General features: G+C 35.1%; 1 protein-coding gene across 5 annotated transcripts in view; it reads left to right on the top strand.

Moving 5' to 3' along the window:
* STRN3 (striatin 3) overlaps nt 1–23662 on the top strand; it is a 59354-nt gene that overhangs the window by 20747 nt on the left and 14945 nt on the right. For 2 of the 5 annotated variants that reach the window (XM_062494644.1, XM_062494648.1), the window contains exons 3-10: nt 4850–4923; nt 5549–5630; nt 5918–6097; nt 6564–6696; nt 8001–8142; nt 13339–13449; nt 18200–18340; nt 23191–23324. In XM_062494644.1, the coding sequence (XP_062350628.1) occupies nt 4850–4923; nt 5549–5630; nt 5918–6097; nt 6564–6696; nt 8001–8142; nt 13339–13449; nt 18200–18340; nt 23191–23324 (997 nt within the window). Of the gene's footprint in view, nt 1–4849; nt 4924–5548; nt 5631–5917; nt 6098–6563; nt 6697–7978; nt 8143–13338; nt 13450–18199; nt 18341–23190; nt 23325–23662 lie in introns of all 5 variants that reach the window. The other 3 variants (XM_062494645.1, XM_062494646.1, XM_062494647.1) reach the window with 3 other exon arrangements.

The following is a 23662-nucleotide window of genomic DNA, read 5'->3' as shown; positions in this document are numbered from 1 at the left end:
AGCACATCATCTATTGTCTGGTGAAGTAATAGGTAGAAAGGATCTATTACTTCATTCAACCCTGTCCTTTTAATGGAAAGTAACTCAAGGTTTCCAGCCAATGTGTGACTAAAAGTTGCATTGTCATATCCTACGGGTAACGTGTAAGTCACTGTGGGTTCAAGGCAGATGAAAGGTATTCAGGGTCTTGAGCACTGGGCATATCAAAGAAATAATATGCTGTTATGGCAGATGCAGGTGTCTTGGTGTAAGCAACTTTTTGAAGTTGAAGGAGAAGGTTTTGCTTATTTTGGCAGTAATGAACTGTGCTGCACAGGGGCTTTTTGCAAATGTACACCATAAAGCAGTGAGAATTGTCTGCTTATTAAGATAAATCAGAGGCACTTAATTATAGCTGGAGCATGAAGTCATCCTTTAACAGGATGCACAATTTGAATTTCATTGGTGAAACCTCATTCCTTTCTTGAAATGAAGCTGCCTTTATAGTCTTCCCATGAAATTCTGAAATTCATCTGATGGCTATGAAACATGTAAACATGTACACTGGAAGACTAACAGCAGGAACATAGTGTTTGCTTTAGTTCTTGTGGCTAGCGGTGCAATCCAGCACTGCAGTAGTTTCCAAGAGGAAGATCCTGACTTAAGTTCCAGCCATAATTCTCATGAAGATTGCTAGAAGTGGGAATTGAAACTTGAGTTGACTGGTGAATGTATAGGAGGCAACGAGGAAGCTACAAATGCCCAGAAATTTGAGGAGATCTAACTGTGAAAGTATGATAGATTGAGTAATTGAAAGCAAGCAGGTACTGACTTGCCAGTAAATCATCCAAGAATGATTATGTTGGTTTCTTGCTTGTTGCACTTGGTATTCAGGATAATAAACATTATTTTTTTGTCATTGTTCCGCTGAGTGAAGAGTCATGACTAATGAAAATAAGACCAGCTCCATAGCAAAACAAATTCTGAGAATTTCATACCTGAAGAATGTTGACAGCAAATTTCAGTGTTGCATTTCTTGTTGCTAACTCCCTGATGCCATCAAAAAGTTTCATGCAGTGAAATACCAATTAGAAGGAGTCAGGAGCAAACTCATCCAGACAGCTGTTGTGATTCCTCAGGAAAAGGTTATGAAGCATAACATCAGTGTGTAAGATTAAATAAAATGCGATAGTTGTTACAAAGTAGTTTCATATTTCTAGTATTTATCTCTAATTACGTGTAATACTGTTTTAGACAAGTAAAATGTTATTATTTTAGTGTCTTTAAGTGGTTTGATAGTTGAAAATTTTTTTGGTATAAAATTAGTTCCTATGCAGTTACATGCATGGGGTTTCTTTGACTGTATCTAGTGTGTATTCTTTTATGGTGCTTTGCAGACCCAGCCAAATATTGTCTGTACTCGGAGCCACTCTACTCCAAGCTTTGTTACCACAGTGTTGTGCTTAAGTTAATGAGATTTGCTGTAATCAGTAAAGCTGTGGCTGTCTTTGGGCTTCATGGGCTTTGGTCTGGAGCTAACTTACACCCTTGCAACTAAGTGGGGTGATTCAACAGTTGAATAGCAGGAAGCAGTTAAATCAGCTTAGGGTGTTTTTCTATTCTTTTTTTTTTTACTCACGGAAACCTAGCCTTAGATAAAGATTGAAACATTGCCCTCTGTAGAATTCAGTTACTCTGTGGTGTGGAGGAGTATTGTCAGTGGCTTGTCAATGACACTGTTAGTGTTTGTTAAGATCTATAGTAATGGCCGCAACAGGGAAAGGAATAGGTGTGCGAATACATATTTCATTGGAATTTAATAAGATAAATTCTTGCTGTGAAATTGAAGTTTTCGCATGCGGCAGTATTTTGTCTTATTTGTAGTGGCTAGTCATTGGTATAATTCTAGATCAGATACATAATTATCTGTGCTAATGAACAATTAAAGTATAATTTTAATTAATGTTTTGAAATTGTAACTCCAAAATGGAACAACTGCTCCTAAATAGTATGCCACAGCTCTAAATTAAACAAATTTAGGTTGGCTTTTCAATTATAGTGCTTTGACTTCATTTAGGAATTGAGAAAAAATATTTTGTCAACTTGATTTAACTTGAATTATTTTCATTTTGTTATTTAAGGTTGCTTGGTGTTTTTTACTGCCCAAATGAGCAGTACTTTGTAGGGCATATAAATTGTAGTATGTATTTGTAAAGCCCCAGACTAGTTTGACAAGTTTCTTAAAGGGGTTTAGGCTTTTTTTATATCCTGAGGTGGGTGCATGGAAAAATGTGACAAAGTTCTCAGGAGATTAAACAACAGACTTTTACTGGCAAAATTTAGAAAATAAGGGCAAATTTTAAACCAAACATCCAATCAAAAGAAAGCATTCCACAAGGCACTGGCTTAGCAAACTCTAATCCATCCAACTTTGAGTTAACCAGACACACTTCGGTTGTCTTGAGCCAATAATCATTTTCTCCAGTCTCTCACCATGTTTCTCATATTTGGAAAACTTGGTGGAACATTGCCCTATTATGATGTGGCACAAAGTTTTATTTCAGTTTAAAGAGAGGACCTGAGGTAAATAGTCTAACTAGTGCAGGGATGAGCTATAAACATATTCATAAATAGTTAAAAAACACAATTCTGTTTAGTTGGCAGACGGATTCAGGTCACAAAAAGTCTTCAGGAGCTTTACAGTTTTTCAGTTACTACGTGATTGCAATGAAATGAGGGATTTTATCTTACTAGAAAGGGTCAATAGTGCCATCTACTGACGGTTTGTTAATGAGACTTCCAAATTGCAATTCTGGCAGAAAATTTTGTAATCTAGAAGAAAATTCTTGCCATCAAATATATAAAGCACCATTTGAGAAGTTCGTGTACTTTCAGTTTGAAAACACTTGCAATAGTGGCTCAGGCATTGGAGAAGTTTTTTTGGAAATTCTTGATTTTGTCCAGCATGTGTTCCATTATGCGACTTTAGAGGATTTTCATATTCAAGAACAGGTTTTATGATTGATGGGAGCTAAGTGCTGTTCAGTTATTCTTAAACCTGTGGTCAAATATTTCATTTAGAGTGACAGACAACTGTATTGCTTGGAGGGTTCTTTAAAATATGGCTGCTAATGTTTTTATGAAGCTTTGGCTCTACTGCAGAGCACCTAGAGCTCTTTACCTTGAGATTTTGAGTATTTTTGGCAAGAGCTGATGAGGTAAAAGTCAAACTGTGAAAGATCAATTATGAAGTTTGAGAATTCAAATTGAGATATAGGCATAGGTAGCTCAGATGAGATTCCTGATTGTAGAGGGAGCTGAAGACATTTTGATAGGCAATTTGGGTAGAGGATAAGATTTTGAAGGCTCATGCATTCTTTCATGGAAGTAGTATCACCAGAACCAGTATTTTACAAAGTGATGGTGTTTTGCTGGTCGGTGAGGGTGGTGGAATGGACACAGACGCCAGTGGAAAGAATGGTCTTGGTTTACCATTAATATTGAGGCAACGTAGATGCAAGAGGATGCATTTGATAAAACAATAAGCATATTACTCATTTGGCTTAAGCAACAAGCAAAAATAAGCAAGATAGTACAAGTACATCTAATCATTACTATATGAGAGTGAGAATAGTGATTGAGACAGATACATCACCAATTGCCTAAATACTTCACCATCATCCAGGGTCACAATCCTTTTGCAGTGAGGACCTGGAGAAGCCTGCCGGGTAATTGGGAAAATCCTATGCAGTGTGTGTCCACTTGTAGGTGAGATCTCAGGTTTGCCCAGAAAAGGGTCCAGCTTTTATAGGCCCAACCAAATCAACAAGTCCATATGACTTGTTAGCCTTTTATGCAGAAAACATCAGGTTCTGATGGCATGCTGCCCAGCCAGCCAGGGCCAGAGCCCAGCCATGGCTGGGAGGCTTTTTGCCTGAAATATTCCACTAACAAGTCTCTAGAGATATAGATTGGGAGGATTTTGTCTACTAACAAGCTTTTAGTGACATTAGTTGGGAGAATCTCTTAATATATCTTACACAAGGTTATACAGATATCTCTAAACAGCTGGTTTGGCATTACAAACAATTAATATAAATATTTTCATAATCTATTTTTAACTAAAGAACCTTGAATGGTATTAATCGCATCATGCTCAAGATTCATCTTGTAAATCAGCTCAGACCTAGGCCTGCTGTTCAGGCCTGAGCATATCAGATGGAGAAGGAGAGATTAGGGTTAGGGCATCAGAGATCAGAAGATGGGAAGGACTGAGGTGCATTTGCATAGGTGGACTAAAGAGAAATTGGAAGCTAAGCCTCTGGTCAATGAGGAGGTGAAAATCCAGAAGAGAATACAGCTGATGAGAGAAACAACCACTCTGCTAACATGGTTGTTCAGAGGGATATGTGTCATGAGCAAACACAGAGCAGGAGACATATTGAAGTGGAAATTGAAAGTGGCAGATAGGCAGGAGCCCCAAATAAGAGGTTCATTTGTTGTAGTGTGGTTGGCTACCTATGACAGTGGTACAACTAGAAAAACTATTCCTGCTAAGTTCTTGAAGCTGCTGGTTTTTGAAAGGTTTTCTTACTAGCTGATACACAGGACAAAACTCTGTGTTCTTGGAGAACACACCAAACCCTTGTCTGTAAGTTACTTGGTAATTGTGAATAAATGTCAGAATACTATCTCAAAACTAAGTTCTTGAAAGACTAGAAATAACTGCTTGATGCAAGAATTCTTACAACAGTTCTAGCTGGATTCATTGTACTGTGTTGGTATGTTGCTTTAAATGGGAACTGTTGAGTGTTTTGAGTTGATCAAAGTCCTGTCTACTAATTTGATAAACATCTGCATACTTTTTCAGGGCAAAATATCATAAATTAAAATATGGCACAGAATTGAACCAAGGTGACTTGAAAATGCCAACTTTTGAATCAGGTAACTTTTTTACAGTAAATTTTTGTCTGTTTAATTTATTGCAGCTTTCTTTGCACCCCATCTTAGGTCTGTTATAGAGACTATATCTAGGAAAGTTGGGGCATGGGGTAAATATTTTTAAATCTGAAAATCAAAACTGATTGACTTTTTAAGAAGCTGTGAATATTTTTAGCATAAATCAAGGAAAAGACCCCAGAGAAGAAAAAAATAGCCTATCCTTACTGCTTTTCTGAAGTGCACCTGATTTTGCAGTTGCAAATGTCAAGCTGATAATACCGGTTTTACTTCAAAGTATTGCAGATGGAAGAAAGCATTTCTTCTAATAGTGCTGGACTCTTTAATAAGTAGAATTGCATTTTACTTCTTTTGAAATGTTGATCTTTGGGAAGTCTTTGGGCAGTCTTTCGGCCTGTATTTGCATAGCATACCTTAAAATTATGGTCTGCAGATTTATATGCCACACCCTCCCTTTTTTCCCCTCCCTATTTAACATACCACATTTTGGGTACATTTTTACCCAGTTGAAGCTAGGGATCACGATGCTCATTTCTGACTTGATGGGAATTTTTGTTTGTGTCTAAAAGCAGTATAAGTTAGATGTTGACTATGATACTGTATCTTTCAGAAGATACCAAAGATACAGAGGTTCCTGCAGTACCTCAGAATAGCCAATTGACCTGGAAGCAAGGCAGACAGTTACTGCGACAGTAAGTAGCATTGTTGGATATTGGTGTATTCATACTTTTCCTCACAGTTTGAGGAGTTCTATGAAACAGAGTAACTGGGGTGGTCAGATAATGATTTGTTTTTCAGGACCTTGGAGTCCTGGGCTTTAAGCAGTAGAGAGTAAAGTTTTCCATGTGAGATGGATCGTGAAGCTTATTTTTCCTTAAATGTTACAACAGTGGCATTCATTTTTAGCAGTGAATGCTAAGTTTCATTTTTCATCATATATCCTTTCCTCTTTATTTTTTTCTTCTCTTAACATATCTAGGTATCTTCAGGAAGTAGGTTATACAGATACAATATTGGATGTACGCTCCCAGCGGGTAAGGTCTTTGCTTGGGCTCTCCAATTCAGAACCAAATGGTTCAGTAGAGACAAAGAACTTAGAACAGATCCTGAATGGGGGTGAATCTCCTTCGTCAAAACAAAAGGGACAGGAAATCAAAAGGTAAGTGAAGAGATAAGAAATGCATGAAGTTTGTTTTGCTTAGTCATTGGTATGTACTGGGCAGTTCACATTGAACTCATGGCTGGGGAGTCTGTAAACACCTGTGAGTGTAGCTGACCACAAACAATTATGAACTGAACTGAAATTGATTATACATAAGGACATATACGCATATTACATACATACACGTATGTTACACTAACACGATCTATGGGAAAATTACGTGTTGATGTTGAATTATGTAATATAATCACTTTGGAGTTGTTATTTTAAGGGAAGAGTCTGTTGAGCAGTGCTTTTGTAATACGGACTTAAGCAGATATAGAAACTTCTTCATTCAGCAGTTTCTTGTTTTGCTGGTTTAAAAGCTCTTAAGCTGTCAGGTAGCAATTTTGTTTAATCTGGTTAATCTTCTAAATCTCTTCTGCAAGTAAAATGGATTCTCTTAATGTTTTTATTTATATAGGAATTCTGGCGATGTTCTTGAAACATTCAATTTCTTAGAAAACGCCGATGATAGTGATGAAGAAGAGGAGAATGACATGATAGAAGATATTGCAGAAGGAAAAGAAAAGCATCGGATAAATAAGAAACACAAAGTAAAAGATTTTTTTTTTTTTTTTTAATCGATCTGTAATTCCCTTTAAAAAAGTAATTTTTTCTCTGGAGATTATAGCTATGTAGTGTCAAAGTACTTGTTGCACTTTTATTATATGAGTGGATTATATGCAGATGCATTACTAATAATTCGGTGGTTTACTTAATACATTACATTGCAAATTTTGAAACAGCTAACCAAGCTGTTTGAGATATTAATTAATTAATGAATTGGCCATTTCATCTTGTCTGCATACTTTTAAGTCTCTTTATAAGGCAAATTTAGCACAATACAGTGTGCATGCATTCTGAATTTTGAACAAGGTGTAAACAATTCCTCAGAGGAAATGAAATGTGTAATGTGAAAAAAAAATTGCTTCCATATCAATTACATGTTTAATTCTTTCTTTTAGGCATTTTTTACTAAATGTATTAAGAACCTAGCAGAGTCTTGTCTCAAATAACCTTTTGTTTAAGGTTCTACTGATAGTGTTTTCTTTGTGTCTAGTTTTCCATTCTATGGGCAGCTTTCTAGGTATGATAGACAGTGTTTATGTGTCCCATTTCAGTTCTTTCTCCTGTAATGAATCCCCGTCTTCGGGGTTTCTTTATTTAGAGCTACTGATTTATAAATACTGTAAAACAGTTTGTTACTTTTTGCTCAGAACAGTATTATGTAGCATGATGACCCTCCTGCTGCATTTGGATTTTCCTAAATAGTGGGCAGTATGAGCTTGGCTTGATGCAGTTCTTAAATTTCTCAAGCTGATTTGTCAGGAATGGGTTTTAACCATACCTTGGACTTCTTGGATTAGTCATTTGTTTTGTTTAAGGTGAAGATACGGTTAGAAATAGTAAAAAGACCACTTCCTTAAAGTACTCTATATTCCAAGCTTATGCTTAGCACTGAAATAGAAACGGAAAGCAACAAGAAAGGCCTCTGGACCAGTAGAAAGCTTAGTTCATAAGCTTTTTTTGCAGAGCTATTGGTAGGGCAAGAAAGTCAACAAAATTTTCTGATTATTATGTGTTGAATAAAAGAACCTGAAGACTGGGCTGTGTTGGGATTTTTGTTCCTAAAACTAGTGTCAGTGTTCTTTTTTTTTCCTAATGTCACTAGGCTGTGGTGCTCTCTTTTTTTGTTTTGATAAACCAACTGAGATCTAAGTTTCTTTTTCTGCATTTTAAATTGAAAAATGTTTTTCCCTGCAACAAATTATTCAGTGAGAGCAGCCTATATATCTTCTAATCTTTGACTAGAAAATCTGTTTGATTCAAATGCAGGAAAATAATTATCTTCTTGCAGATTGGTAATGAAGGTTTAGCTGCTGACCTTACAGATGACCCTGATACTGAAGAAGCTTTGAAAGAATTTGACTTTTTAGTGACAGCTGAAGATGGTGAGGGAGCTGGAGAAGCTCGAAGTTCAGGAGATGGAACAGAGTGGGGTAAGACACTAATAAAAGCATTTAAAAATAAGGGAATACTTGTTCATGATGGTTCCGAAGAATTTTGTAATACCTACTAAAATGGTGTGGATGTGGATGAATGTGATGATCAAATGTTGATGCTTAGAAAATGATATATTGTATGGTGAAACTTTCATATATACATGTATATGTTCTTGTAGGTGCCGAAAGTACGATTGTAGCTACATTTGTTTCAGGTTTAGTTTTTGATTTCAGAACTAAGGAGAATATTTTCTTTCTTAGATAAGAAAGGCTAGGATTCTGAATATTTTTTTACCTTGATTAAATTTGCTTTAAAGTAGAGTTTTCTTCTTTTTTCCTATTTGTTTCTTACCAAAACCTTCAAACTTTTTGTACCTAATTCAAATTAATTTCTTTGGTGTACTTGAGAAATGGACATTTAGTCCTTTTTATTTTTCTGACTGAGATTTTTAGATGTTGTTGCTAATATGGCTTGTATTAGTAAAACAAAAAAAAAAAACCCAAGCCATTTCTAATAGCCCAACTTTTTATTAGTAATTTGATGCAAAAAAATATCTTAAGTCAGTAACTTCTGCAACCTACATGTTTAAAAAGAGGAGATTGAAAGGAGAAAATTAATATAAGGAAAAGAATAATTACCCAAGTAGTTGATATCTGCCTTTAAATGAGAAATTGACTATATTAATTTCTGAACTGTGAAACAACAAATTTTGTAGTTACATACTGTAAGTCTTAAATTGTAAGCCCCAAAATTAGATCACGTTTGAGCATTTTCTCATTGTGACAACGAAATCATACTTCAATGGACAACCCAAAGAAAATATAAAGATTTACAAAACTTAAAGTAATGGCACATCATCCAGGAAAATAATCCAGTCTTGCTTTTGAAGGTACCAAGGATCAAAAAGCATTCTTTTCTAAAAACTAGTATCAGAGGATTAGTAACCTTTATTTTTTAAAATGCAGTCTTATTTCTAGTTGGAAGATGAAGCTGAACAAGCTGTTATCTTTAGTTTTGGTAATAACTGTAATAATAATTTGTAATAATTTTTAGTAGCATTTTATTTGCTTGCTGTTGTTCCCTTTTGAAGTTCATGTTATTTGAACAGTTTCTTGATCTTTTCATTTAGATACAGGGGCAGATCTCTTAGTGTAAGATGTCTCGTACAATCTGAAGCAACAGTTTTTGATTTTGCTTGCAACATCCCTTCAAATATATAGTGATGTAGAAAGTTGTAGCTCTAGTATCAGTCCTACTATTGTATATAAATAAAAGGCAAGATGGTTTGATACTGTGATTCATGCAGTCAAAGATTTATCCATGGCAGACTGATGAAACCTACTGTATTGAACTAGCTTGTCCATTGAAATTCCAAGTTATTGTTTCCAAAGATTACTTTCCAGTGTGTTCTATGTCTGGCATGTTCTCAAGTAGTTACCCAGCTTTAAAGTCTGTTTTAAAAATTGAGTTGACCCACCATGCTGTTCATAGAACTGTTTGAATGTTTTTTATTACAGTTTAAATGAACCCATAGCAAAGGGAAGCAGAGCATTTTAGGAGCTTGTGCACACTTGTGACATCTGATTTAACTGCAGCAGTCCCATTGCTACTAAAAACCTCATATCTGAGACAAGAAAGTGGGAAGTTTTGCCATATGAAGACAATTTTAATAAGTTTTTTATATATATTTTGTAACTTACTATTTAAATCAGTCAAAGACATGCCTACAGCTGTAGTAGCAATATTTTTTTACAATATGTCACTGATTTTAGTACAGATGTTCTTTCCTTAAATGGGCATTTAAGGATACAGTCCATCACGTCTTGGGGTTGTGTTACTTTTTAAAGTTCAGTATAAATATGACAAGACTTGTTAACTATCACAAATAGTATTTTAAATACTGTTCCACTTAAATGCCTTCTAAAATAAAACAACATGCTGCCTAACCCAATTTGTTTTAGCCTGTCATGTTATTTTGAACACTGTGAAACTCCTTACTTGAAATATCCAGGTCTATCCAGTTAGTTATTTATTTTGAGGAAAAACTTAATTTAAATGAATATGTATTGTTACTTCCTAAACAGTTGCATCAATCATGAACTTAAATTCGAATTTTAACTGAAATATTTTTCTTCATAATGTAGTTGCTCTGTTCTGTTTTCATAGTCTTTTTTTTCATGTTTTAGTTTTCCTGTCATTAGCCTCCCCTCCTTCTATCACTTCTTACTTTTTCAAACATTTAAGCATTCTGCAAAAAAAGTAAATATTTGCATTTCTAATTAGTTATAATGCTTTTATTTATTATCTGGAAAACATCTGATGTTTAGGCTCTAGATATATTGCCTAGTCTTATTAATATATACAGTACTTAATTGCAAAGTGTTATCTATAGGTCCAACTTTCAATATCCTGAAATATTTCAGCACCAAATTTGACAGTTAGATTTTGTTGTTGAAGAGTTCTTCAAACCTGTCAATGAATTTTGCAAAGTTTGGATGGCTTTTCTTCTGTATTACAGCTTCTTTTTTATGTAAGTGCCTTAGGTAGCGTACTTTGAGTGTTAAATTAATCCAGACATTGTGATTTAAAGTGTCTTGTCATGCAATATGTTTTACTTAGGAACAGCTTATCTTCAAAATTGTGAATGTGACATACTAAAGAAGACTGTACAGTTTTAGATTTAAAAAAATTTAGAATTCCTTATGATGATTTAGTTTCAAGAAAAATGCATATATATATATATATATCTTCAGTTTGCTTAAGCAGACAGCAATGTATATATATTGTTGCATATTGTGCTACATATTGCAGACTTAACATATTATGTAGTCTCTTTATTCTGTTTATTTATGGTTTCCGGTGTTCGTCACTGGATTTCACTTCCTCATGAAACACAAAAGTTCTCTTTACTGATGCACCATGAGTCAGAGTATGACTGACTGTGCCCAGCATTCTGGGTGGCAGAATGAGACTGAAATTCTTGGTCATCTCCAAAACACTTTCAGAAAATAAATATTTCAAGTTAACCTTTCTTCACTCAATTATACTGGTCAGTTTAGTGCAGGGAAGGTCACTGTTAAGGTAGTTGCAGAGGTGTTCTAGTTACGTGGCTCTGTTCTGAAATAGCCTAATATATTTAGGCATGCTGGAGAGAAGCACTGCTGGGTTTTCCTAAAATCCTTGTTTGAAATTCATTTCACAGCCTACCTAGATAATCTGAGTTTGTATTTTATTTAGTTTTCTACTTACAGCCTACATTTTTGCAGCCAGCAGTATTGGTCTTGAATATTTATGTTTGCAGGCTTGTGTTTTTCCTGTTTTCTGTTGACTGAATGAGCCCAGTTCCTTTAAATTCTTTGTCTTGATATTTAATGCCCTGTTTGTTTTGCACTCTACAGACGTTGCCTAAATTTCCAGTGTAGAACACAGACTGAGCTTGTTACTTCAATTTTGCCATTACCCGCATTGTCTGGTTTAATTTGTCCTGCACCTTTTAAAATGCACCAAAATGACATTTTTTTAGAATAGCATTACATTGATGTTACACGTGGTCATCTTCTGGTTCAGTTCAATTCCCTAATCTTTTGCCATGCTTCAATCTAGCTGATTATTTTCATTTTATTAATGGTGCTTTGGAATTTTATTAATTTATTTTCATTAGTTTATAATGGAATATTCTTTTGAGTTTTAGCAGTTTTAATGTTTTTCCTCTTTGATTGGGCATGTTCTCTGACTTACCTTTTCATGTGCTTCTTGTGTTTCCTGGATAATTGCTATTCCTCTCTGTCAATGCTTAGGCCCAGTGATCAGGAAGATTGAGGTCTTTGTGTTTGCAGTTTGGTAGATGTAGCTGCAGTTTGGTCTAGGATGTCACTGTTCCCTGCTCATTGCCAGAGTTCTTTGTGAACAGCTCAGGGGATGCTGCCATTATGCTCCCATTTCGTGTTTCACTCTCCTTGTCATCTCTGTATTCCACCTCTTTGATCAAGATTGTCATTGAGTGGTGGTAGATGCATCAGTGTCCTAGGGTATCTGTCTGCTCATTTGTTGTCATGTTTTGTCATGGAACAGGTACTTGGAATAACTCCTGTTGTTTTTGTTCTAAATGCATGTTACTTTGTTTCTGCTGTGTATGACTGCTCTTGTACGCTTTCATGATTATAATGGTTATAACTTCAAAAATGGGTACAATCATATTGTAAGTATGATTGGAAATTGGGAACTGAGGAGCTAAGTCTTGTGACTTTATGCCTAGAGAATTTGTAAGTACAAAGCTGAACTGGCATACAAACCAGGTTTGGTTGCTGCCTGGTTGTCTATTAGCAAAAGTGCTTCTGCAAATGTTATGTTTGCCTTGTCTTAGAAACAGTTAGAAACCTTAGAAAGGCTTATCTTTTTGCTAATTCTAAGTTTCCAGAAACGATTGAGATGGATAGTTTAGAAAAGCAGAGACCTGACTTTTCATAAAGAATAATTAACTCTGCAATATTTAACTCTGCAAAAAAGATAAGTGTTCTGAAACTTCTTGAAAAAGATATGTCTTCTGAAACTACTATGGAATGCTGTATTTCTGCTAATTATAATTTAATTTCTGGAATGCAGGGGGATGCCCACCTGTGCAAATTACTTTTCTTCATCTTTATGGGAAGAACTGTATTTATAGACTTGTTTCTCTGGTTATATGTAGGACCAAGGTTTCTTTCTTGTGCATGTAGAATGAATGTGAAAGGATGCATGGTAGTCTTCATGAATAAACTGGCACTGACTTACTCAGCTTGCATTTTCATGAGAGATATAGCATGAATGCTTTTATTTGCTTATTCAACACTGGCTGAATAATTTCTTAACACTGTCTTTCTAAAGATGCAGTAATTGTTTCTGAACACCAATGAATTTTTGTGTATTTTGAAGTATCTGACATAAACAGTTACTTATGAAGCTTAATTTGTTTGCTCCTTGGTAACAAATTAACATACAATTTTCAAATATGTAACTGATAATATACAGTGCCTTGGGAAACTGTATGAAATGAAACTTGGTCTTTTATAAACTTAAAACTGAGACTGCACCTTTAAAATAAAGATTGATTAATAACTTTTATTAATGCTCTTATACAGCTATGACAGTAAATCACCAACAGCTTGCATTGCCAATTGCTGATTTTTTTTCTTTTAATAATATGCTGCATGTAGACAAAGATGACCTGTCCCCAACTGCTGAGGTTTGGGATGTAGACCAGGGGCTAATAAGTAAACTGAAGGAACAGTACAAGAAGGAACGAAAGGGGAAGAAAGGGGTAAAGAGTAAGTGCAGATTCTGAATCTTGTAATGCAACACTTTTTTGCCTATCTATATAGAAGACATTTTTTCTCATGAGTTCTGTTTGGTTTTGTTGTTTTTTGTTTTTGTTTTTTTTTTTTTTTTTTTTTTGTTTTTGTTTTTTTTTTTTTTTTTTGTTTTCTCCATTAAGCATCATTTTCTGTAATGGGGGCAACCAACTTTAACTTTCTACCTGCTGAATGTGAATATGTCAAAGCCTTTGACAGCCATTCCATAAAGGACAAATGTTGAAAAGACAAAAATTCGAAGTTAAAGAGGTGAAAAGAATTAAATGTATAGCAATGTTAGTGTAAAAATAATGAACAACTTGCATTTTGAGGACATTCCTACTCGGAGTAGTCTTCTGAAAGATTGAAACTTCATCTACTTCTTAAAGTATTGTACTGTGATACTGTTGTGGGACTAGTGGTTGTTGGGGTTTTTTCTGGGAGTGGTGGGGTGGGTTTTTTTATTTGCTCTTTGTTTGCTTTTGGGCTTTTTTTAATATGATCTTGAATCAGTTTGTAATTGCTATTTATGGGCTTGTAATTATTTTTACAGCTCCAGGCTTAGAGAACTAGGAAATGCCTGTAATGTAAATTTGAACTTTTTGGTGGCTTTGTTTAGGAAATAATCTTTATTTTATAGTGCCCTTCACTTTTCTGTGCATTTACCAACATTTTATTCGATATCCCTTTACTATCTGAGTTTTCTGACCAGCTGACCTATTTTAACTATATAGTTTAAACCAAACTTCAGGGTTGGACTACATGATAAAAATACTTTTGGAAATTGTGTTATCAACTATACAGAGTTCGTAGTGCATAAAGTGGTATTAAATCTGTCATCATAGAATGGTTTGGCTTGGAAGGATCATTAAAGATAATCTAGTTTGAATCCCCCTGCCATGGGTGGGGACAACCACCAGACCAAGTTGCTCAGAGCCCCATCCAACCTGTCCTTGAACAGGTGATGGAGCACCCACAGCTTCTCTGGACTCCTGTTTCAGTACCTCACCACCCTTACAGTAATGAATTTCTTCCTAATATCCAATCTAACCCTATCCTTTTAGTTTAAATCCATTCCATACTTCTGGAGTCACTTCAGCAGGTCCATGTCCTTCCTGTGCTGGCACCCCAGAGCTGGGGGCAGCACTGCAGGTGGGGTCTCACAGAGCAGAGCAGAGGGACAGAATCCCCTCCCTGGCCCTGCTGCCCACGCTGCTTTGGATGCAGCCCAGGACACCCTTGGCTCTCTGGGCTGGCAGTGCCCATGGCTGGGTCATGTCCAGCCTCTCAGCCAGCAGCACCCCCAGGTCCTTCTGGGCAGGGCTGCTCTCCATCTGTCCATCCCCAGCCTGTGCTGATGATACTGGGGATTGCCCCGACCCAGGTGCAGCACCAGCACTTGGTCTTCTGAAAATCCATGAGATTCCCATGGGCCTGCTCCTGGAGCTTGTCCAGGTCCCTCTGGATGGCGTCCCGTGTCACTTGAGAGAAGTTCCCATCATTGCTGTGCTTTTATTTTGGAAGTGTTTTTTAAAAATTTCTGGAGATAACTAGTTAAAATTTTTTCCTCAGTTTGAAAAATGTATGGATATACACTAACTAAATTCAGTGATAATTAAAATACAACACTTTCTGAACAATTCTGTAATTAAGATTTGAATTTACTTTGTAACACCTAACAATTACAGGTCAGGTAGTGCCTGTTGGTTGGTTTTCAGCATTTCTGAATGACTTGTACACACACATAAATGCTTTGACAAAACAAAGATTTTCACCTAGTTTTTGCTTTAATGAGAGCCTATGGTATGCCCATCTGCATGCTAATGTATATCATTAGCATGCACATTAACAGTTGATATCAAATTCACAAGGAGTATTTGGTAGGATTAGAAATTTATTTTTAATACTGTAATGGACTTCTTTTATTTGCATTTTTTTTCCACTAAATTATTTACATTTTAGACATTTTGAACCATAGTGGCTGCAAAGTAACAGAAAGTTTTCTTCATCTAAAGGAATTTTGGAATCTTTGGTTCATAGAAGGAGACCTGTATTTAGGAGCTAAAGTGTGTGACAATGCTGAGAAGTGACATAAGTCATTGTTTAGCGTTTTAAGTTTGAATTCTCCTTTGGGATACCCTGAACACATATAGTCTTACAAGGTGGTTTGTGAGATTCTTTGCTTGTCACATTTATGATAGTTCCTGATTAAAAATTAGCCTATAATTTAGCTAACTGGATGAGAGAATTCTACACACAGAGTCAAAGTATGCATTCAAGGTTGGGCAGATTTATTTACATGCGATTTTGTAGACTTTTTTTTTTCTCATCTTTTTAACATTCTGAAACTGAAAACAATGTTGAAGGGCTTTTTTTCCCCCTGCTGCTCATGTCTGGTCACTTGGGAACTTCGTTCTGTGTGCACATCTCTTCCTTTGCTCTTCAGAGTTTTGACTTCTATCAGAATTTGTTTTGAGTACCCTCAACTTATCTGCATGGTAGTATTTATCATCATAAACATCAAACAAATGTGCATTAAATGTCATCTCTTGCAATACTTTGAAGACAGCATAATAGGATATTCTGATGGGTTCTTTTGTTGGATATGCATCTGGTAACTGCTATAATCTGTATTTACACTGTAGCATACCTGGGCAGCCACAGCCCTGGCCCCAGCTATGGAAACTTTCATTCCACATGTACACATAAATAAGTGAACAGAAGTAGATCTGATGCTCTATTGATACTTCTCTAGTCTTTAAAAATACCCCACCAAAACAATGACAAAACTCCACCACCCCACACAGCTGTAAAATAATGCAAAATCTGTTTATTGAAGAGTTCCTGTGTTGAAAAAACTCCAGAAGCAAAGAAACAATCTACTCCTATCCTGGATTTACTGTGATATATAGATGTGGAGTTAGGTTTGATTTCTACAAAAGCAGGCTTCTCTTTTCAGTAATATGCTGAACTTAAGGCCTGTTTCTTGCCTAACTTTGATAAGATCAATTTTGGCAGGTAAGTCAGGGAAGGACTGCATAAGTCAGGTCAGCATAATGTGTTGTCAGTTTGAAAATTTTCACGTCTTGTGTATATATGTATAGATCACTGTTGAAATGAAAATAGTTTTACTGTTTTTCCTTAGCTTTTTGCACTTTTTTCACTTTCCTGCTCTTTTCCTTCAGTTTAATTGTTCTGTACTTACAAAACAGTATCCGTCCCATTCACTTTCCTACCCTTGCATTCTGGAAACAGTATAATAGTTGATAGGAGTAAAAACAGATCTGAATTTTACCATCTTCACTACCATCACCTGTTCTTGATATACAAGAATCTCTGTGTTATATTCACATTTGGGCTAATACATCTTGGACCTAATAGTATTCTGCTTAAGGCTTTTCAGACTAAAACTTTTCATCACTAAATATTCAGTTATTTTTTTCACTTTTAGTCTCTGAAGAGCAGTACACTGAGATTGTATACTTACTTTTGCTTCTGTTCATACCAGGCCTAGCAATTTTTTTTTGTCCTTGGCTTTTTTTAAGGGTAAAAGGGTCATCCCGTTTTGTGCCTTGAACATAGCTGCTTATGCAGAGATGGCACATTATTTTCTTTAAAATCTCTTTGTACCATTTACAATACTTGAACAGTTATATGAAAGTATACTTTCACTTACTTGAAAGCAGAAACTCGTGCAGTCTTCTGTAGTGGTGGCACAGTCTTGAATATTTGCACATTTTTCAGCATGAAATGCACAGAAGATGTTCGGAACAGCAGTTGCTCCTCTTAAATAATGTGAGATGTCACCTCAGTATAAGCTGTTCATGAATCCTTCCTTTACTAAACAGTCTACAGTATCTCTAGACCCAGGAAGGCCTGTTCTATTGGTTAAAATTTGGTTATGTCTTTCATCATTATGTATTGTTTTCTTCACAGAGGTGCTCTCACTGAAATACACTTTATGATTGAAGCTTGACTTTTTGATGTGAAAGCTATAAAGGTGAAAGCAGAAATGGATTTAGTAATTTAAAGATACTTTAAATTATACTTTTTGTTTGCTAATGTCTACATATTAATTAAATGTACATATAATTCGGAATGCTTTGTTTGTAGAAGCTCACTTTTATAATAATTGTAATTACATCTGCAGTTTCATACAGTGGTGGAAGCATTCTTGCTCCTGTGTTTAACAAACACTTAATACAATTTAAATACCATTCAAAGCAGGGAAAGTTAATTGTTCGTTGCACCCCCATTATGAGTTGTCTGTACTTTTGTTCTCATTTTTAAGCTTGTTTTTCATTTGCACTCTGTTTTTTAATGTTAAATTGTTTAGTATAGTTAAAGTTGCATAATATTATTAGAAAATGTTTAATTCATACTATTTTGTTTAATAGTGAATGTTCTTCTAGTATTTGCCTTGACTTTTCAGTAGGGCTGTAAGATGATTTTTTTTCTCTTTCCTACAGGAAATTGTAGAATAGATCTGCAGAACACAAAGGAGTTCTTCTTTGATTTAGGGTTTTAAAATTGTTTGCATCTAGTTCTCAGATTTGATGTATTAACTCCTGGTTTTGATTTCCAAAATATTATTAAACAAAAGCAAAGCACTGTTTATTTTAAGGAGGTCCCATCAGTAATTATTCTTATTTAATGGCGTTTTAGAGTTCAGTCAAGTCAAGCGGTAGCAATCAAATGAATTTTTGCTGCTGACATTAATTTACAGGAGTCAACAGGACAAAACTTCACGACATGATAGCTGATCTGGGCGATGATGAGATATCCCACATCCCTTCAGGAATCATTAATCAATCTAGGTCACCCTCTTCTAGAATGACTGATCATGAAGGTGCAAGAGCAGAGGAAGGTACAAAAAATTCAGCTACTTACTATATTTCAGGAGATTTCTTTTAGAAAGCACATGCTGTAATTTATTATCCCCTCTGTAAAGCTTAATGGAGTTGCAGATTGCCATATTATTATTTTACTTGCAATTCTTCCCAAATGGTTTTATGAGAATATGGCTTGAGTTTCTGTGGCTTATCATAACTCACCATTATTTTGTAAGGTTTTTAAATGACTTCATGTACAGCAGTGTGTTTTGACACTCTTCTCTATTAAATCCTTGTTTGGAGACACCCTCCCATTAGCAAAACCTTTCACAAATAGGTTGTTATTTATTGAGGGGAAAAAAGGTGAGTATTAACATTTGATGCACAGTTTGGATTTTAAAATGAGAAGTGGTGATTTAAGTTACAGGACTAATTAGTCTCCTTTCTCCTCTCCTCAAATTTAACGTTCTCTTCTAGAAAATTCCCTTGGTCTACATACATAAGTTTACAGAGACACTTTATTTCTTTACAAAGTATTTATTTAAGTTTCAGGATTATCTTTGGCATTGAAAATTAGAGGCATGATGTAATATATGAGATCAAAAATCTTGTACTTGGCTTCTAAGGTTGTTTTTTTGTTGTTGTTGTTTTAGAATACCATTATGTAAATTGTCCTGTAGTTAGAACATGTTCATTAAAAATACTCAGGTGTATTCAGATTTGGCTCTTTTAGGATGATCTTTGACCCATAAGTTGTGGCATGGTATCAATTACAGCAGAAATGGAATTTGCGTTACTAGTGGTTCTAGGAATCTGTTCTTTTTCACCCTTGGCCTCACAAGGCAAGTAGGAAAAAACCCCAAACCACATTTCACGGAGGTTTTTTTGTTGCTCTCCCAAACTGTCATTTTACAGCAGTCATCTTTTTTGCTGTCTTCCTTTTCATCTTTGTTTCTATTTACATCTTCAAGATGAAGCAGTATCTTGTTTACCTGTGGAGTGCAACTGAAAAATCTACAGGTGAAAGTTGACTTGCTGAAACTTGTAGACATATAAACAGGTTGTTTTTAGGTTTAGTGTTTACATGTTTTAGGTTGCCTTTTAGACATGTTTAGGTATTAAGGCCATGTGACCCTAAGTTACAATTTTCTAGGTCTGTCTTAGGCTGTTTTTCTTAGGCCATACATGTTGTGCAAAGGAACACAGACACAGACCTTGTTATAGATGAGCATGCTGTCTCAGGTAGAGGCCTTACATCTAAAATAATACTGGATAAAACAATATTTTTGAAGAAATAGATGCTCGATTTGAATTTGATAGGGACTGACTTTTATTGCCTGGTTCTTGTAGCACACACACTGTGTTACCCTTCAAGTAAAGACTGTTCATACTGTTCAAATAGACTGCTTTCATGTTAATATTTTCTTTCTGTTTGACGTGTCCATATGTTTTTAATTTGTTGGTGTAGTTTGCTCTTTATTAAGAGTAATAATATTAAGATCTTTCATCTTTTCTGCTCATTGTGGTTTCTGCATAGTTTTAAAGCTTGAATATTAGGGTGCAAATTCTGCTATTTCTGTCCCGAATGCTATGTGGCTTTTTGAGTTTTTGTCTGTACCGTGTTGTGCAAAGCTGCAAACAGACAATGTTGTATTTGAATTCCTTCTAGGTGTGTTACAAGGCCAAATAATTAATTATCATAAAACATAGATTTTTGCACCATGCAGTACAAATACAGATTTTACTCATTTATTCAGCTGTGTTCTAAAAGCTAAGATTTTGCAGATAACTTTAGACTTTCTTCCTGGAATGCACTAGCCTATGCTGATGAATTTCATAAAATCAAAATGTTCTTGTGTCTGTATGGAAGTTTTATGCTACACTTTGAAATATTACAGTTCTGAGGTAGTGGTTGATTATTTTTTCTTCAAGGGGGTTTCGGAATATCTCTTTCATACCTCTAAAGGTGTGAGAGATTTTTTTTTTTTTTCTTCCCCTCTCACTCTGAACTGCCTGGGTAAATATGATGTTATGCCGTAATCATACTTGATAATTTTGGCCATGAGAAATTGGAGTTTCCATTTCAACATATTCTGTTACTTTCAGAAATGGTATCAAAGTAGTTTTCCATCCAGTGTAGAGAGGATTACTTTGTTCACTGGTTGTTTTTCACTTGTAATGTCTATAGACTGTGGATGTCAATCTACAGATTGACAGAAAAAAGAGCAGTTAACACCTAATTACTTGGGTATGGGCAGCTGCTTTTTGCAGTACCTATTGGTGGGAAAGAAGATTAAGGTGTCCCTGTTGTACAACAGCCTGTAGTAACAGGCCTGTCTGATCAGAGATTAAAGCAGTTCCAGTTTGTACCTGTATTACTGCTTGATTTTTAACTTAAATATGTATGGTGTCAAGAACATGAAGGTAAGAAGCACTGGTTCGGATTGGTTAAGCAAATATTTAATTATACAGTTTTATATTTCAGTATTTATTTCACCTAGTTTCACCTACGAAGGAACTTGTACTGTCACATTTTTACTTTATATTTATTGATTGCAAACTCAGTTAAGCATTTATATTATGCCATGAGAATAATATTGTACTGTGTATTAGAAAAATAATTGGATTTTTTTTTCTAGATAAAAGCATTAAAAAGTTATTTATTTAACTATCGTTTGCATATGTCTATTGATGCATTGTTTTGGTATGTGAAGATGTGGATCTTTATTTTTAGTAGCTGTAACATCATGCATTTTTCATTGTCTTACTATTCTGCCTTTTCCTTTTTACAAAAGCAGTTTGCAGCCATTATTTAAACTTCTCAAATATGCTTGATTTTAGAATATAAAATTCACAAATAAATTATAGAACACACTGTACATGCATATGGGCAACTTTAGTATTGAGAGATCATCTTCTGAATTTTGAGAAACGTTAATTTTGAAGGTTTAAATCAAGAGACAGTCACTCATGCAAGCAGAACTTGATGAATTTGTAGTATAGGTTCTTGATGTGGTGGTCCTTAATTTTTATTATAAAGCATAGCAAAGTTGACCTGTTAGGTCAGGTGACATTAATTTCACAAAGATGACAAGTTACGGAGGCTTGCCTAAACCTTTTGGGCCTGTCCTAAAGATCAAATAGGAGTAACAAGAAAGTAAATAGATGTTTAGTAGGAATATGTCTTTTTTGAAATATAAGTGGTTTTTAGTAGACTGTCAAATGTAGAGTTTTAGTAAATTACTAATGAAAATGAAAAACTTAATATAAGGGCATGATAAGCCATTTTGGGCTGTTAATGTAATGTAGCATTGTTATCAGTCAAACCTCTGTATGGACTGAATATTTTAACAGGATATGATTGTGCATATTTAGAATATTGTTTGCTCTTTTTATGCAATTGTAGGAAGAGCAGTTTGTATTACATAGATTATGTTCTTAGGTTCTCACAATTGATTGTGTTGATGGTGCTGTTGAGGTTGCATTTCTTAATAGTACCGTAGTTCTGAAGCATTAGAACCTGTTTTATCCTTGAGAGGTGATATATTTTGATCTAGCTGGACTGGCTCCTTTTTGCCTAGTCCTGGCACTGGTGCCAGACATCTGTGACTTTTCACCTGGTTTCTGTCACTATGCCTCAACAGGAGTGGATTAGAGCTATGTTACCATTCAAATAGTGGCCATACAGCGTAATGAAGATGTGTGTTCTAAATAGGAATGTGTTAATTATTAGTCCTCTTGTTTGGAACTATTTTTAGAAGACAAAAAACACAGGAAGCTGGGAACTATTTTCTGTGAGACTGAAGGGTTTTTCTAGGAGGATTAGAAATAAAGAGTGGTATTAAAGTGAGGCCATAACTCTCTCTGCCAGATCAGTGAAATTCAAAAGTCAATCAAGTTTAATTTTTCAAGATGTAAAATATCATTTAACATATTTTGCTGATGCTTATACTTAGCTAAAAGTTCACACATACCTTAATTTTGCATACTCTACTTAACAAGTGTTGCTATTTTAAAGTGAAGAAAACTGAGAAGTAAAAGTAGCTCCCAAAGCTGAAGCATCACAATGTTTAAGCCTTCATTCTTCTTCCTTACTGCTGAATTGATATTTGTGGGTTAAGGGAGATTTACAGAATTGTTGAAGAGGATAAAAATATGGATGAATGTTCTGAACTTTGTTATTCAGATGTGAATTCATAGTGAATGCTATATATAACTTTTATTCATTCTAAATGATAATTAACAGAAATGTTACATTTTAATTTGAGGAAGGCATAGCTAGGCAGCATATGTATCAGTTGAGTGTATTTCAAAATTAGAATCCAAAATCATGCCAAGAAACTGAGAGAGGAAATGAATAAATAATAGTTGTTTTAATTTTTTCAGTTGTCTGAAAAAACTCAAAGTGGAAGAGATGTTTTGCAGGAGTCTTTTGCTTGAGTGATTTAAAAATACGTCAGTATACAAGTAGAAATATTTGACTAGTATAAAGCACAAAGATTTATTTGCGAGTGGATAAAAGGCCGGAAGCATGGTATAATGAATAAAACTCAGCTGAGAATATGGAGACCTGGGATATGCATTTGATATTGTAGTGTAATGTCAGTCAATTCATTTGTCAGTATCAAAATCTCTGTAAAGTAAGTTGAAATCAAATGATAAAGCATGGTACAAGAATTGTGTATATAATGTGTGTGTGTGTGTTTGCACATGTGTGCGTGTCTTCATGCTCTTGTTTTGGGTTTTTTTTTGGTTGGGGCTGTATGTAGTGCAGTTTTAAGTTCAGTTTTAAGCTCTGCTTTGCTGTTAAGTGATGAATAATGCAGCTTTGCATCAGTTTGAATTACTCTATTGAGACTTAAAGAAACTGTTTTGTTCTTTGTAGCTGAGCCAATAACGTTTCCACCTGGAGGAGGCAAGTCATTTATTATGGGTTCTGATGATGTGTTGTTAAGTGTACTGGGCCTTGGAGACCTTGCAGACTTGACAGTAACAAATGATGCAGACTATAGTTATGATGTAAGTGCAATTTTATTTTAAAATTCTTTATACAGTTTAACCAATGGTAGTTGGGTCCCCTCTCCTCAACCCTTAACATTACTGATACACTTCTTTGGTAAAAGCTGTTACTTGGGAGGAAAGAGCACCTTGTGAATGAGCTAAGTAATCTGAGTAACCAGAATTAAATGAGATGATTTGGGATTTTTATACACTAATAATATAATTCAGATTTTGTCATTGATGGGGAATGTGTTATGACATAAAATGTATATTAATGTCTTAACATGATCAAAATGACAGTTGCACATTGAAATGGAGTGTTGAGTAGACATGGCCTGAAACACAAATACTGATAT

Source organism: Cinclus cinclus, chromosome 6, assembly GCF_963662255.1.
Source record: "Cinclus cinclus chromosome 6, bCinCin1.1, whole genome shotgun sequence".
Classification (NCBI taxonomy): domain Eukaryota; kingdom Metazoa; phylum Chordata; class Aves; order Passeriformes; family Cinclidae; genus Cinclus; species Cinclus cinclus.
Note: the sequence above shows the minus strand (reverse complement) of the source record. Positions and strands in the feature narration are given on the sequence as shown.